This window comes from Trachurus japonicus, chromosome 11 (genome assembly GCF_045865225.1).
Source record: "Trachurus japonicus isolate A0001 chromosome 11, Traja_1.0".
NCBI lineage: Eukaryota > Metazoa > Chordata > Actinopteri > Carangiformes > Carangidae > Trachurus > Trachurus japonicus.
Window position 1 is genome coordinate 16,304,403 of NC_140917.1, and position 17,245 is coordinate 16,321,647.

The 17,245-nt window shown below is 42.3% G+C and overlaps 1 protein-coding gene across 1 annotated transcript in view; it reads right to left on the bottom strand.

Moving 5' to 3' along the window:
- stt3b (STT3 oligosaccharyltransferase complex catalytic subunit B) overlaps positions 1-17,245 on the bottom strand; it is a 78,781-nt gene that overhangs the window by 21,024 nt on the left and 40,512 nt on the right. The window contains exons 3-4 of the mRNA XM_085791292.1: positions 13,594-13,881; positions 6,113-6,178 (exon numbers count right to left, since the gene is read on the bottom strand). Coding sequence (XP_085647418.1) covers positions 6,113-6,178; positions 13,594-13,881 — 354 coding nt within the window. The remainder of the gene's footprint in view (positions 1-6,112; positions 6,179-13,593; positions 13,882-17,245) is intronic.

A 17,245-nucleotide genomic window follows, 5' to 3' on the forward strand; every position in this document is an offset into this window, starting at 1 on the left:
GAACATTATTCTTCATTTACAACAAACTGAAAGCTCCCATATGATTAATGATGGTTCAGTTTCTTGTTCTGTATCAAATGAGCTAACCCTGCTGAGCGGGGGGCTGTCCTGTTAAAATTCTTCACATTAGTTTCACAGGAAATGTGTCGGATTTTCCTCGGTGAAGGGAGCTAATCGAAACCAAGTCGAGTTGGGAGACACAGGGGGGCTATTTCACAACAGCAGCATGCACAAATCCTGGATCACAGAAAAAGAAACCCTCGAAAAAGCCTCGACAGTTCATCCTGACTTGAAACAGCTCACACTGGTCAAACCAGTGTGAGCGAATGTGAGACTAGGTGAAGCCAGGTGCAAGTAACTTGGATGAATTTGCATTCATCGACAGACCATGTGGCTGATCACAGATTCACAGGTGCAAAATGGGGAAGCTGCTACTAAAGGAAGCTAAAGAGGAAGGAAATGAAACTGTATGACTGAAATGACTGCTGTACAGTCCAGCAACTCTGGCAATACTGATTATGTTTTATGTCTTGTTGGACCAACCGTGTTGAAGGCTGAACCATCAAGTGTCTCATATTTTTATGATTACTTGATTATTAAAATAGATATAATATATAAAATATATAAAATATATAAAAAGTATATTGATCCATACACATTTTTACATACATTAAACAACTGCACAAGATCCCCACAAACACCTTGACTAGAATCCCTGAAGAGGAAATGTGAAGATCTCGCTGCCTCTTTACGATTAGACAAAAGCGCATGGCTATAAAAAAAAAAGTGACGAATAAAGAATGTATAAAAACTAGGCAATCATACTTTACATGTTAGGCAAAAGATGAACCAATAACTTTTGCAAGCCCCACTCAAATTATACCTGAACTGCTTTTGAGGTCCACTGAGTACCGGTGCAGCGGTAGATGTGGGGGCTATAATACAACTCCACAAAAAACATCACCAACAAATTTTTCAATAGTCTGTACTTCACTACAGCAAAGGGCAAATGGAAATAGTGAGAGCACTAGAATAGAAGTCACAGGAGCATGGAGAAAGAGTAAACGAATAGAGAGAAAGCGTTGAGAGTTTCCTGAAAGAGAGCGAGAGGAAAGAGAAAGTGTAAGAGAGAAAAGGAGATGCAAAGCACTAGAAAGTGAAAAAGAATGAGAAACAGCAGAGGAAAAATAGATTACACAGGAAAAAGGATCACATATGTGCGAATGGTTTGATCCTTTATTTGCCACAGTTTGACTGAGGGGCCCCCATCGCACCTCCTGAGTACGATGAAAAGAGCATTCATTACATTTGTGTAATCCCAGGAAAAACAAGAACATCATGTCTAATTGATAAAAAACATTAATATGCTACATTAAGGCAGGGTGTGAAAAAGAAAAAAAAAAACTCCTAAATAAGTTCCTTACTGAATGGTTAGGTGCAATTATCTTTTGGCAGTCGCTTGCATCTGTTCTCACAGATGGTGACAGTCAATTAGTAGCATGTGAACCGTAACTCGCATGAATACCAGAGATGACTTCAATTTAAGACACAGGGGCGGCTCATCGAGTCTCTGCTGCCGACTGCCTGGGAACTAATTGAGAACATAAGACTTGAAACACAGTGGTGGATGGTACCGGCTGCACGGCGGCATGACTTCATACAAAGTACTGTATGTTCATTTTTTAGCATCTTGCAAGCAACGCATGCTAAGGTTGGGAAACAGAGTGGACAGCAGGAGGAAGAGGAAGTATGGAGGAGGAGTGCTCGAGAAGCTGGGTTAGTTAAAAATATGCCACCCACACCAGTTTTTCCTCAAGGTAAAACTGATGGAGAAAAAAAAGAAGACTCTTGAAAATATTGATCCCTCTTAGTTGGACTCCCTGATATCACCGAGGTTCGTTATTATTGACTCAGAGAATCAAAGCAACACAACATTATTTTTGAGGCTTGTTTTTCCCATTTGGATACTTAAGCTGGGCAAAAGCCAAGGAGACTCAATGCCACGTCAGTGAGGGTGAAAAACACCAACATTTCCCATGGTCACTATGCAAATACCAACAGCAGCCAGAGCAGCTCAAAGGGGAAGTTACCACTATTGTAAATTAAATGTAAATCAAATGAATAGCCCTCCACTGTGGATTCACTATTGTATAATAGACAGTTTGCCCTGACCTGCTGCTTGTGTTACAGGAAAAGTGAGGGAATCAGTTTTCAGGCTTCGTCTTCTGAGGGCCATGACTGTGCAAAAAAACAACAACTTTGCAATCCATCTGATAGAAATAGTCCCATCTGGACCTAAGTACCAACATTTCCACGCCTTTGGCCGGGCCGCTTACCATGGCTACAAATAAGATTCCCAGTCATAATTATCATTTACTGAGGATATTGGCCTGAACAGCATTCACAAGTCAGGATCTGATAAATACTGTCATTTCAATATGATGTTAAGATGGCAGTGGCAAACTCTACAATGCACCCTGATTGCAGATTTATCTCTCCATTCTTCAAAATAAATGGTGGTGCCAGCAGAGCGCACAATCAGCTGGAGGAAAAAACATTGGGAGAAACCGGCCATCTGGTCACATTAGAGGACCATGCAAAGATGAATGCCCATGACAAAAACCAAAGCTGTGTGTGCATGTGTGTGCCTGTGTGTGTGTGTGAACAAGTTGTATTTGAAATTATGGTTCCAACAGCCAGCTCTCTGCTCCAGCCACGGGCTAACAGCTGAGGGCAGGAATCAGAAAATGTTGGGGAGCAAAGTCAGAGCTGTTATCGCTCTCTGCATTTCATACCGGGCTTATCTGATGACCATGGGGCCGCTCTCAAGAGTATATAGAGAACACAGCATGCAACAGGGAGAGAGACTGTGCGTGCCCGTGGCTGACTGTGTGTGTGTGTGTGTGTGTGTGTGTGCACAAGTGTTTTCCAGCCTATTTACTCTTGTTGGGTATTTTTCTCTTGTTTGTGAAAATGAAAATAAGCGTTTGTGTTTTTGGTGTGTGTGCTTCTTCATTAAATGTTTCCTCTATAATACCAACAGTGACTTTCTGGTTCATTAAAAAGACTTCAAGATGACTTAATGACCAAGGGTCAACAGAAGGGTTGTGGCTGCAACACACACACACACACACACATCTAGATCACACTGCAGCAGCAGCAGCAGGCTGGTACACTACTTACAGTATATTAGTGTGTATGTCTGCATGTGAGTCAGATGCTGATCGCTCCAGGGCCCAACCTTGTGCAAAGGGCAGATCCCTGCTGGCTTTTTACTCTTACCACATTAATATCCTATTCTAGTTATGAGCTGGTCTGTTAGCAGTTACTTATAATTAAACAAGCCAACGAGTCCAAAGTCGTACAATAGCTCTGTGAGGGATAATGTCAGCATTCTAACATTTTTATAATGACGATGTCAAAATGCTGATATTTAGCGGGCATTATGTCCCCCATGTTCCCCATTATAGTTTACTGCAATAGCTAATATTTATCAATAAGCAGTACACAGAAAACAGCTGAGGCTGAGGATGACATTAGCTTTGTTGGCATTTGATTATAAGATAATGTAATGGGCAAACTGATATTTTTATCTGATGACAGTGCTACATGAAAGATTAAGGGATGTTACTACGATCAATTTGGGTTGGTCACAAATGTCTGCAACAGCTTTCAACACAATCCATCCAAATGTTGAGAGGAAGTTACACAAAAAACAAAGTCAAATTTACTACCAATCCATTCAGCAGATACTTGATTGGATAAGAGAAAACTCTGCCCCTCTGTTGGCGATGCTCCATCCTCTGGAGACTGTGAATATAAGATTTCCTGCTAAACTGTCCAATAACTGTTGAGATGTTTCAGCCTGGAGTCTAAAAAGTTAAACAAGGTGACTTCTTTAAAACAATTACCAGAGGACTCTTGTGTCCGGAGCCTTTCATCTGGCACAGTTTGCTGTGCTAGTGGGGACTGTGAAAGGGTTTAGAGCAAAGAGTGAGCCAACGTTTTGGGAATGAACAGCGCAATGCAGTTGATCCATGCATCTGCTTTCTCTCTGTCCTGTCCCCCCCCTCCTCTCTCCACCCTCCACCCTCTTTATTCTCACCCCCAGAGGGATGAAAGGAGGATATTTCACAGCTCCCTCGACTGGTTCCTGTGGCTCCTGTCCATCAGTGGGCCCTACTGCTCTGATCCTCTTCTTAATCTCGTCCTTCTCTGTCCTCTCTCCTCTGATTACGCCTCTATCCAGGCAGGGGTCTCTCCCTCTCCGCCTCCATATCTGCCTTATGAGTGTCACATTTGATTAAGCCTCATGGGAAAACAGAGCCTTGCCTATATCCTGCTTAAATTGACAGCATAAGGTGATGGGGTGGGTTTTCTTTCTTTTTTTTTAAAGAAAAAGTTTATGCAGCACTGTCACTATGTGTGTGCAGCACCAAAGCGAGGCAGTGGGATGGGAAAGGTGGCAGCGCTGATGGTGACATACAAGCCTAGTTTGTTACTCCCTGCCAGAGGATTCATCTGCAACAGTGGGTGGGCTGCAGAAACAGTACAGAGGAACATCATTGTAAAGATGGAGAGAGGGGGGAGAAGGAGAGAAAGAAGTGATGAGGAAAGGGAAGAATGGAGATTCATGGTCCCATTGCCTCTGACGCGAAGTTACACTCCTCTCTTATCACTCTATATTTCTCTCCACCTCTGTCCCCTCCATCCTTCTCTCTCCACGGCTCTCTCTATTCCTTTGTCCCCCACTCTGTGTTTTGTCTCCTGTTCTATTCATCTTTCCATAGCTCCTCTCTCCCCTGCTCCTGTCGCTGCAATCCTCTCTGCCCCCCCACGGATGCTGCGGCCCGGTGTGATCGATGAAGCTGGATTTCGGTAATCTGTTTCATTTGACATCTATCTCGCTGCTGGCCATAGAGATTTAGCCGGGAATGGGCAAGGAGCTGCAGCTTTTCATGGGCACTCCCACTCCCTCACACACACATGCAAACAATCTGTCGCTGAGGCAGTGTGCCTGGATTGCCTTTTTATCTCATCAGCCCCCCGATGAGCTTTTGCCTGCATTCATAAATAATGCAGAAACCTCTGCCTAAACTGCTCCATGCATTGGCATGTCCATACTGGACCGATGACAGTCACTCCACCAACAGGGTTCATTATGGAGAACTAGTGCTGAAATTGGAGCTAGCGCCACAGACACAAAGAGATTTGTTGAGAAACATGCATTTCAATTCCACTTAACGCCCGCGGGCAAAGTGCTGACCTCCTGCGCTTCTATGTTTTACATTTTAAATAAAAAGAATCCCAGAATCCCTTGTTGCTTATAAAGAATGATTGTTTACGGCTCCCATTCATGATATCAAATTATCAGATAACAGAACAAGAAATGATGAAAGGATTTTGTCAGGAGTCATAATCAACAGGCTGAATCAAGCACAGATTTGATGGAAACGATATCACCCTTGGGCTGAAACCAACTATTATATTCATTATAAATAACATATTGAATTTTTTTTCTTCCTTTTTTTTTAATTAGTCATTTGGTCTATTACAATGATTGCTCAAATGTGACATTTAGTGTTGTTTTGACAAACATCTGAAAACATACAAATATTTACTTCCCAGTGAATTGAAGAAACATAACAGATCAGAAAATCCTCAGAAATGAAAAACTGGCTAACGTTTCTCATTTGTGCCTGAAAAATGACTTGAAATGATTCATTGATAATCAAAACAGTCGCAGATTATATTTCAAAAGGGACTAATGAAAGGCTACTCCGGAGATTTTAAGTAATGAATGAATCAATCTCATAATTTGTCCCTTAAGAACAACTAGTTACACATCAATGAAATAGAAAAGCAAAGAGCGCAATTACACATTCACATCAAATACATGACAGAAACGTGTAAAAACACAGAAAAAAGTGCCTAGGTAGGTTAAATGTGAAGGAAAAAAGTTTACAAAAAAAATAATTACTTAAAATAATTGAGAAAGACATCTGAGGGGATTTGATATTATAATTCCCACTCAGTAAAAAAGGTATAATATCAAGTCAAGTCATAAAAGTAGCCACTGTGTTTACAGTGTTTGTGCATGAACTTTTCTTACCATGTAGAAGTAGGACAGACAGCAGCCAATAGTCCAGAATACCGAGCCTGTCTTCACTGATTTCACCTGTGAGAGAGAAAGAGAGAGCAGAAAATGATACCGAGTCCACACTGGTTTATTCACCATGTATGCTGCAACATCAAATATGACACGTGGACCTACATTTTGTGCTTCAGGGACACTAGAAACTGCAGCACCACCGACTGCACATTTTCTCAGACAATGACATGGTGAATCGGGGATAACATCTGGGCAGAGTGCAAGTTGTCTTCTGCACTTAAGGCTCACTATTTGTTTTATGGCTCCCTGCTATTGAAACATGATGGTGCCAATAAAAGCTTTGTTTACACTGGGATTCTCGGGGTTTAACAGAAAGTCAAGATGGATGTCTTAAAACTAACACACAAAAAAGAATGTGTGAAAAAAAATTACTTGTGGACTTGGAAATGGAGACAAATGGATATTTGGTCTCTAAAACTAGTTTAACGACACAGTTATATGATCACAGTGTATATGTAGCAGCCAGCTGTAGAGAAAGAGAGGATGAGAGGAGACCAGTTTGGACTACACCACAGGCAAAATCTTGTAAACAAGCTCTCCTTCCCATCCACAGGCCGATAAAGCAGGCGAGTGCACACATTAACATTTAAAAACATACTCAGACAATAACTATAATTACCACCCTGCGGTTGTATGCCTCCACCATCCAGCGCAGTTAATTAGTGTGTATGTGTTTGAGTCATAGACAAAAATGTGTTTGTGTGCTCACAATGACCTTGACCTGTGACCTTCAGCCAACGAAATCTAATAATTTGAGGATAAAATCTGAAGAAATTCCCTTAAGTCTTTACTGAGTTTCGCTGATGAGGGGCAATCGATGATTGGGGAACAAGGTGGTCTCACCTCCCCCCAAATGCCCAGCACACACAGACTTCGGATCAATCTCCAATCAAACCTCTTCATTTTGAAGATGCAAGCAGAAATGCCTCGGCACAAAAATAAACCGTCCTCGAGCAGAGCTTTCCCCGTGTGTTGAGGTAGGCTGCAGTAAGTAGGTCTGCTGATGACCTGATTATCATTCTGTCCTATAAGAAGGTGGAACTGTTTATGGAAAAAGGACATGACGTCTTAGGGCTTTGTTGCTCTGTTTGGGTTGTGGTGAGAGGACAAACGCACCAATCAGATGAGGTTTACTTCTCTGGAGCGGACTATGGCTTGACTTTAATATAACATGGGCTTGCCATCAAGTTTAATTCCATCTAGAGCACATCCTCTGCTATTCAATCAACTCACTGTCCGGTCTTGAGCAATGCTAACCTGATTCATCATTCAAGATTTTGCATGAGCTCCTGTAATGTCATGTTAAAGGTAATTATGTCTTTGCTGGTTTAACATTGGTAGCTACTAATACTTTCTTTTTGTAAAAATCATAGTGTATCTGACATATTCTGATAAGACATATTCTATCAAATATGTGTAGTTTGCCAGTGCCTTACTATCTCCTTCGTGAGCTTTACAATGCTGAAACTGTTTGAAAGAGGGATTGCAGTGTTTAACATATCACATTTTTATATTTGGTCACCATGACTCTGAATATTCACCTTTGCCCAATGCCCACCAAAATTTAATACAGTAAGTTCATCAATGAGTTTTTGAAGAGATTTCCTCAAGGCCTAACTGAGATATTATGTTCACATGCACTGAATGCAGGGATGGACTGACAATCTGACAAAAGCATAATGCTCTGGCTGTTGCTAGTGCTTAAGCATAAAAAAGTGAACATTATGGCCGCCATAACTGCAGGATTTATAGCCAGGCTGTTGTATTAGACTGCATTAGACTCAGCTAGGTGTACGGCTGGCAGTCAACATTTCTAACGGCACGGTCTCCAAAACACTTTCCCCATGAATGAAAATAAGCAAGATGACAGAGCAGGAGTCCAAGCTGCTGTGATCTCCTCAGACATTATTCACAGTGAAGCTGGGGTGCAGATAACATACAGCCTTGTGTTGTCCATTCAGGGCATGTACAAGCCATGCTCAACTGGTGCCTCAATCTCCTGCTTCCAACTACGCTCCCAGCCGCCTCTGCTTTTGTGAAAACACAGAAGTCGCACAGTGTGATAGTAGTCCAGCTAATTAAATGTGAGCCGGGAGAAAGAGTGGAATTACTGTTACAACAATGTAGGCATGGTGCAGGCATGGGGTTAGAGCAAAGGAGGGAAGGAGTGCAACTCCCTCTCTCTCTGGCTTTCTTTGTGTGTATGTGTGCGTGTGTGTGTGTGTGTGCGTATTCATGTTACCAAGAGCTATGGGTGTTAAAAAGAGCAGCTCTCCTGGGTTTGAGAGGATTCAATTATAGATTATGGGAGGGTGTGCAAGTGTGTGTGTGTGTGTTGGGGGGGGGGGGGTAAACACAGATTAAGCGACTGGAGTTGAATGGGTTATTAGCGGATAAAACGAAAGCGTTGGATAATGAAGATTGGGCTGAGACTTGAGAGAAGGGCTCTGTGTTCGGTGTTTTTGCCATGTGGAGGAGAAGACGGGTGGAGAGACATGAGGAGGAGAGCAGGAAGGAATGGACGACGAGTCATAATGAGATACAGGAAGAGACACCAAGGCGGGATAAAACAGGAGGAAGAAGTGGTAGAAAAGAGGAACACAGCAAGAGCAAAACAATGGCAGGGACAAGAGCAGACAAAGACAATTAAAGAGAGATGAGATGGTAGAGAGACAGAGAGGAAGAAAGGAAAACACAAAGACAAATGTGGGTAAATGGGACTGATAATGGGAAGCAGTGGTGCATGGCCAGGATGATTGTTTTTCAGGGCCCTTGCCAAATAGAACGGAGGACGGTGAGCGGTGGTTGGCGAATGGAGGGGGGGATTTTTATATTTATTTATTTTCTCCAATGATGACACCTTAAGAGGCGGTGATGGCTACCGCGAGAAACACCTGCCTCACCTGGAGATGTATTGTCCATGCAGGCAGGATGACAAGAAGTCGTTATGATAACGCGGAGACAAACGTGTTCCTAACACACCCTCTCACACATATCCCGGTGCGAGACAAATGATTATGGTGACAGCTTTTTTTGGTTGGGTCCTATAGCGGATGATCCTGCTGAATTAAAAAATGATTTCAGATGCAGGAGGAAAACACCTCCGATGTACTAGGAGGGGGAAAAAAACTGGCTGTAAAGATAAGGATGAAGGCTCTTGTTAGCATTGAAATATCCTTTTTCAGTTTTTGCAGTACCTCCTGTGCAAAATAAGACATCTATGCAGTAAAGTCTCACATGAATACCTAAAGGCTATAAATACTACAGTTATTAGTCTATTATTGATCTGATTTGGGGACAAAAATCTTTTGGCAAATTACCTGAACACAGCATGTAACAGTTTTGCAACAGTTACATTGTTTCCTATCATGGCTGATGTTAGTGGGACCGGCATACAAATAAAGTATAATGATGACATCTGATTCTCATCTTTTCATTTGATCCTCACCTCACTCCTGGACTGTGAGGGATGTACTGTATGATGACACTGTTCAATCAAGGTCTCCCTGGCATTTCCCCTCATTTTTAATCAAACTTTTATCATGTGTTACTTGCTGCTGACCTTGACGGATAAATGTGTTAAAGGATGAACACCGTCACAGAAATGATAAGGAATGAGGAAAAACAGTGACATGTAGTACAATTCAGGTTCTGTTTGTTCTACTGTTTGTATATCCCTGCATTGGAGAGATTGTATGTTTAATGTATGTGCCTAGAGTCGCCAAATATGTTTTTATCTTCCGAATACGTCCAGTATGTTTGAGAATGTAAACTCTCCCATTGGGGTGACGCTATCAGCTGTTTGGTTTCACTCTGCTGTGCCAGTACACAGACACAGAGCCAGTTGTGTTGTATCGGGACTTAAACTGTAGACACAACAGGCGTGCTCGGCCAGCTACCTGGACACTAAACTGCAGGTCATTGCCAGATCAGTGACAGTGAGTGAGTTCAACGAAGGGCCACGGAGCTGTCTGCGAGAAGAACACTTGAGCCGGGGTGACTCATCCTACCTTGAAAAAACCACATGTAGAGGTGCATCCATGCATGATTTGACAAAGTGACATAAACTGGGATGGCTGAATCCTTGGACATATAAAAGGTCCCTTCCAACCCCGCAGCGACTATACTGCCAAGCTTGTTATGCTGTGACAAACAGCAGGGAGGCATGGCGTGACGAAATACCTGCATCAGTACTTCTACCTGGATGAAAGCCTTCCGCTGCGTAACATGTCTTCACACTCGAACACAAAGGGAGATCAACGCCTTCAAGGTAAAATAGAGATAGGACAAATAGCCTACTAGCTACTATTAGCGCTCGGTGACTGCCGGTGGCATGCATAACCAAAAGCTCTTTTCTGTTCATTTGCTGAACAAGTCTGGGTACCAGTTTTCCTGCTCATCAGCCTGTCTCCTCTGCCATTCAGCAGATAAATCAGGAGGAAATGTGTGCCTGAGTGGGTCTTTTCCATTGAGAATCCAAATGACACAGTTAAACTATATATGTAAACAGAAACTATAAATTGCAAATTTAAATTAGAAATGGGAAACAAAGAGGGGGCTGAAAACTGCAGATAAAAAGCAGAATATAAAATATTCATGTCGCCTCACTTCCAACTGTCTTTTTGCAACTACCATATGCAGATTAAGCAGCATTTACAACAACTGTATGTTTCACTTAGAGTCTCTGGTAAAGGCTCATCTGAATGCACATGCAGACGATATGAACATCATTAAGTGATAACCCTGATTTCCATGTTTCCTAATTAGGCGTCTTGCGACAAATAGGAAAACATGTCTTTGCATTTGTTGTGTGGATAAGTTTTGGCTTAACAGTAACCTGATACTGCAACTGTGCTGTGTGCTGCAATCGACTCGCCAAACTATCAGCCGGGACACTACATTTATTCTGAATGCTGATGCGCATTGTTGTATGGCCTTCGAATACACATCTGCATAAATGTGGGACTCCTGTGGCTCCTGCGCTGTTTTGAGCAGAGAGGGTGTTTTGTAACAGCTGCAGGCGGTCACGTTTGAACACTGTGGGTATAATGACAAAATAATCAAGCTAGTTTAAATAAAACTCGGGTTTTTATTTGTCTGCATTATTTCTGCAGCTCTTGTGCGCTTGATGTAAATCAGCACTGAATGAAACATCTCCCCGCAACTACACAGCTACAGTTGGTCAATAACAGACGTGTGGCTTATTTGCATGAGTCTCTCTGGTTGCATTGCGGCATCCTATCATGTAGTAATCTTATCCAGATAATACCAAAGCTTCCATGCTACAAAAAAACAAAAACAAAACGCAGTGTCTTCTGCCAAAGTAAATTCAGCAGCAGGTGCAGGTGCAGTAGAAGGGCAGAGGGAAAAGCTACAGTAAAAGTAAAGCGATGAAAGCACCAGGTGATGGGTGAATTTTTTCAGTCATTTCTGCTCTTACAGAGTAATATATGGTTTAAAGCCAGAGATAATGGCTAATGGCTGCGTTAACTACGCAGCATAAAAAGTCACAATAACACTTACATTCATAGGCAAGCAATAACGATAAATAATCAAGCTGTAGAGGCTTGATTCTTTCATGGGTTGCGTCGGTTCAAACTGAATAAATGAGACTTGCGCAAGCCGCTACCTGCAAAGCATTTTCTTCCAATCAATTTCGTCTCTTGCTGGATCTCTTTTACACTGATAAAATCCCACAATATTAAATCTGCTCTCTCTTAAAAGAAGCTGCCATATCCATTTGACACCTTTTCTGGCACAGGTTAGCCGTGCAGGTGTGAAATTCTTTCATAGCAATGATGAGTGTAATTGCTTCACTGTAACCTGTTACCTTTATCTTCTATCACTGCAGTGTACGGGAACAGGAGGCAATTTTGTTAATAGAAAATCACTTTACAGACTCAATAAGATGACACGATATGGTAATATTTATGCATTTAAAATATATCGGCAGTTTTCCTCCAGCAACTCTCTACAGCCACTGCAGCACAGACACGATTACCCTTTTCACTTTTACAATGGCCATATTCATTAGTGCAGCATGCTCCCCATGACAGAACCCAAATGTTAGCAATCCACGAGTTTCTAGTGTAGAGGGCGTGATGAAAGTATCGTCAGCATACATTTACTTTAAGTGTATTGCTTTTTACATGTTATTACCACTTCATTTTTCTACATCTATTACTGCCTTCACATTCAATTCTATATTTATTATAGCAGCAAGTTAATATAGTTAATATATATGCACTGCAATGATGTTAATCTCTTTAATGTTACAAGACACCTGGTTTACCAGAAGGAGCCGATTTCCTCCATCTTCATTAATCTGGTTATCTGGAAATATGAAACTCTATTTTATCTCACGTTTCTTTCCCAGGTGTTCATTTTCACAAACTCTGGGTCTTGGCCATTTCCATTTTTATCCTCAATATTAAAGTAAAAAATAAAGAATGTATCACTGGGGAGATACAGCTCAATGCGAAATGAAAAAAAAAACATCCTCAATGTTTGTCAAGGTCAACTTCAAGAACAAGGAAGAAGGGGATGCTGACAAAATTGTTTGTAAAGCAGAGCTCTTCTTTCTCTCTCTCGTCTCTCACACAAACACACAAACACACACAATGCGCTCATAGTGTGGTCGCTGCAGGGCTGTAAGGCAGCTGCTGATGCAACAGAAGAGTGGACAGACTGAGGTAAAGTGAAAAGTGTGTTTCAGACATCTTTCAGCATGAAAAGCTGCTTCTTTCTACCGAGACCATATCAAAAAGAGAAAATCTCAGCACAAGTAGTTCCTGCAAACATCCAAGCTGTATTCAAAAATAACCTTTTCTCCTCAACTGTGAATCACTTTGTTCAACAAGGTTGAACTGGACAAATTACGTTTTTAAGCACGAAAGGAGAGAGAAAAAAAACCAAACAAACACGCGAAATAAAGACTGAACTTGATAAAAACTGTCATGCAGCAAATGTAACAAGGTCAGCTGCCCCTGTACTGTACTCTTAAAGGTCACCTTATTGTGAAGTTTTTAGAGAGCAGCATGCCGTTTCCTGGGCGGCCACATAGTTGCTGTGCCTTTCAAGGCTCTGGATAAATAATTCAACATCTGAGGCCAAGTAACATTGGAAAACAAGGCTACTTTTCAAGCCTCATGGAGGATGTCCCCTGTAAAGAAACAAAGGAGCGTGCATGCTTGACTTTGACATTTTCCCAGCCAAATACAGATATAAAACCAGAGTGAGAATGATTGTTATTCTGATTCATACCCATGATGTTTAAACTGTCTCTTCAGTATAATGGCAACTACACACAGTATGAGGAGTCTACATTACACAGCGTAAATTACACATTTACCTACATTACATTTCCACTCTGTGACAATTTATCCTCAAGGACCTTAATATCAAGCGGCAAGCATACTTACCCAGAGGTAGTAAGTGAATTGCAGGGCGAAGATGGCGATCCCCTCATTATCAAAAGAGCCTGCGACAGAGCGGGAGATATATCCAGGGACAATGGCGATGAAGCAGGCCGCCAGCAGACCCGCACCCTGGTTCCAGAGCTCCCGTGTTAGCAGGAAGGTGGAGATGGCGGTCAGACCGCTGAACACCGGCGCCAGAAAGACGCACACGTCACGGATGTGGACAGTAATGTGGAGCAGGTTGAGCACGTAGTGGATGAGGCCCGCGGTCACCATTAACCCGGGGTATACCTGAGAGAGGGCAGAGGAGAGAGAGGGAGAGAGGTTGTGATAGGTATCAAGAGGAAGAGCATCCTGAAGGTGGAACAGATTGAATGTCAGACATGAACAATGGTGCACGAGTGACACAGACAATGTACCATGAAAGGTAGTGACTGAGAGGGGGAAAAAAGGAGAAGCCAAGGTAGGGACACCGATCTGTGGATGGTAATGTTGGTCTGTTGGTCGATTTGTCTGTGCAGCTGGTCAGTGTTCATCACTGTTCATTATTTCCTCTTATTTCCCAACTGAATCCTGTTAAGCAGCGATAGCTAACTAGTGCAGCAACTAAGGGGTGAATCAAACTACACTGCACACCCTCGTCACTGTCCATTAACATCAATTAATCGATAATTGATTCCTTAATGTGACAGTGGAAAAAAACGTGACAAATATGGATTACAGTGTAGGTCACATGACCAGCAGTCCACAGAGTCCAGATGTATTCAATGGACAACGGGGAAAAGCAGTGGATCTGGATGCTTGAGAATCCAGAACCAGCACATTTTTAGCTTGATTAAAGCATGAATCCATTATGAAAGAATTGTTATCACGCATGGTATTCTTCAAGACGAAGTTATAATTAATCAAACCCTCCACTCTGTTGAAGCTGGCCGCTGAGGAGGTGAGGCCTTGTGGCCCTGTCTTGCCTGTACATGAGCGCCGATCCAATTAGGGCCCCTTGCAGAACACTGGCTGTCTGAAGTTAAAAAAAAAGTGAGGCTACGTTAACGTGTGAGTGATGTCCCTGATGTGTTGCCGCAGTCCATGCTCTCTGCCTTGCCGTTAATAAACTCAGGTCTTGGCGTCTCTAATTAGCCAGTGCCTAGGAGACCTGAGCCTCTTCACCCAATCTATTTCAATGAAAATCAACCACGTCTTGCCTCTTGGCTCTGAGGATTGGACTCTGTCTAATGGAGCAGTATCCTGCCATTTAGAAAACCACTGTTGTAATTATTAGCCATTCTGAACTTGGTGGTAGGCCGTGGTCCCCAAAACGTTACAGAGACGACTGTTCATCATGGCAAGGTACATTTTGCATTGACTTTAGTTTTAATGGATACAAATCTTATCAACACTATTTTATAAAACTTGCATTAGCTTGTTCATTATGATAATACGATCAGCTAAAACTGACAAAGGCTGTTACCAAAAAAAAAAAAAGCACTTGACTCATTGTCCTTACTGCAACTACGGTTGGTTTATTGGCTCGACAGCGCTGTTTTTATAGACTGTCACATTAGTGAAGGCTTCCTTCCTTATCTGTGGCTCAGGAGAAAGAGCAGCGGACAGTCGTCTTCTGACGGGGGTGGGGGGGTGGAGGGAAAAGGGAAATAAAAAGACAGAGGGCAGCAGGACTGGTCGAGGCAGAAAGGCACTCAACTGTCACATTAACTGATATCGGCCCGTCTGTCTTCCAAACAGTGTGACCCATCTGAGTGCTTAGAGACTTAATGCTATCATACACAATTAATGAGGACTGTCAGCATGATTCTGAATAAAAAGGAAGGAGGGTGACGGTAAGGATAAAGGAAGAATGGACGTGAGAAACAACAGCCAGACATTAGAGAAAGGCACAGGCAGGGGAGAATAGAGGAGAGATGATGAAAGATAAAGAGGAAGAGTGGCCAGAGAGAGAGAGAAAAGTGAGCTAGAGGTTGGAAAGGAGAGAAAGGCACCGTTAAACAAAGTGCATGTGGGTAAAAGGTTGAATGTAACAGACAAGAGCCTCGGTCACTGCTCTCACATAGAGCAAAGGTGGTTTTATGAATTCCACCTGCAGCTGGAGGGGTCACAGACCACACCGCATGTGGAGGCAGACTGACACTGGTAAAATGTCAAGACAGGTAAAAACAAAGAGGGGGCAGAAGTTTGTAATTCATGACCTATTTTAAAGTTTAGACAAAGGCCGTAGATTATGACTGCTTTTATGGGCTGTGAGAGAGTGTGATGAACCCAGCTCCTGTCCACACCCCTGCATGTTTCTAAAGCACAGGCCTGATGCAAATAAAGCTCTCTCTCTCATGCATTTTGTGATTTCAAATGCAGTGTGGGAGTCAGCTAAATGGCCCTCTTCCCTAAAGCCTGTTTATGCCGAGAAAATTATCTAGCTCAGTCATGCAAACAAGTGGGATTTTGACTATTAGCCCACACTTTAAACGGGCGGGTGGCTTTGTGTTACTCCAGAAACGTCATCATGATGCCTCTGAGCAAGGCATCAAATTGTTCTGGCAATCAGTCTCGCCCCAAGCCACTCACCAAATGATACATCAGGTAAAAGCCTGAAATTGACATGAATCCATCAGTGAGCTCTCTGCAGCAGTTCTGTCAGATCTACTCGACGCATCTGTTCCTGGATTGCTCCCTATTTTGCATGGATTTGCATGTTATAGGAGACATTTGCATTCAGTGTGGTCGACAGAATGACCCACCAACCTGCTATTCAAAGGCCGGTCAACCCCATACGGTATAAACTGACTTGTGATAAACTTTTTCCAAGTCCACTGTGGGTTTCAGCAGACTTAACCTCTTCAAGAAGTAAAAAAGAAAAAATAGAGTGGCAAATTCAATTATTTTTCTCATTGTTAACTAATCCCACTTAAAAAACCAAAACAACAACACATTAGTCTGGCTCTCAATACTTTGACTTTGCTACCCTTTCTGTTGCTGTCAGCCTTGGGCCGACTCGTTCTTAGTTTGGATATAAATCTTAAGAAACTGTCATAAATATGTAGTTTTTTTGTTTGTTTTTTTAAGTCACAGTAATTTCCCCAAACAGCTGAACGCTGCAGTTTTAAGTAAACATTGTGTTAGATAATTCATCAAGCACCGTTTTCAATACCCATTTGGAGTATTTACGACTGAAAGGCAGAGGATTGGATTGACTCTAAATTAAAAAACAATGCTCCCGGTCATGAAAGAAAGGCAGGTCACACAGGTTCATTGGTTTGTTAGAACGGCTTCTGCAGCAGAGAATGGCTTTGGTTACACACTCACACACAGTACCTGACTTGAGTTCTTGTTCATTTTAGTTTTATATGGGGTTTATAGACAATAAGAAAAACTAAGAAGGTAGATACTTTTATTCATCCCGAGGGAAACTCAAGAAGAAGAAAAAAATTCACCTGATGTGACCTTTGTGGAGGTGTCAGACTGTGGCCATTCTGCTGCAGTGCATCTTTCTTTAGGACAGTTGAATCACTTCAGTTAAGTGACACGTAAAGCGATGCATTTGTTCCAGTAGACTGTGCGTTCGCTGAATCGAATGCTTTCCAACCGTATCATCCCTCAGCAACCAGAGTCAGACTTCTTTTTTTTTTTTTAAGTCGAATAAAAA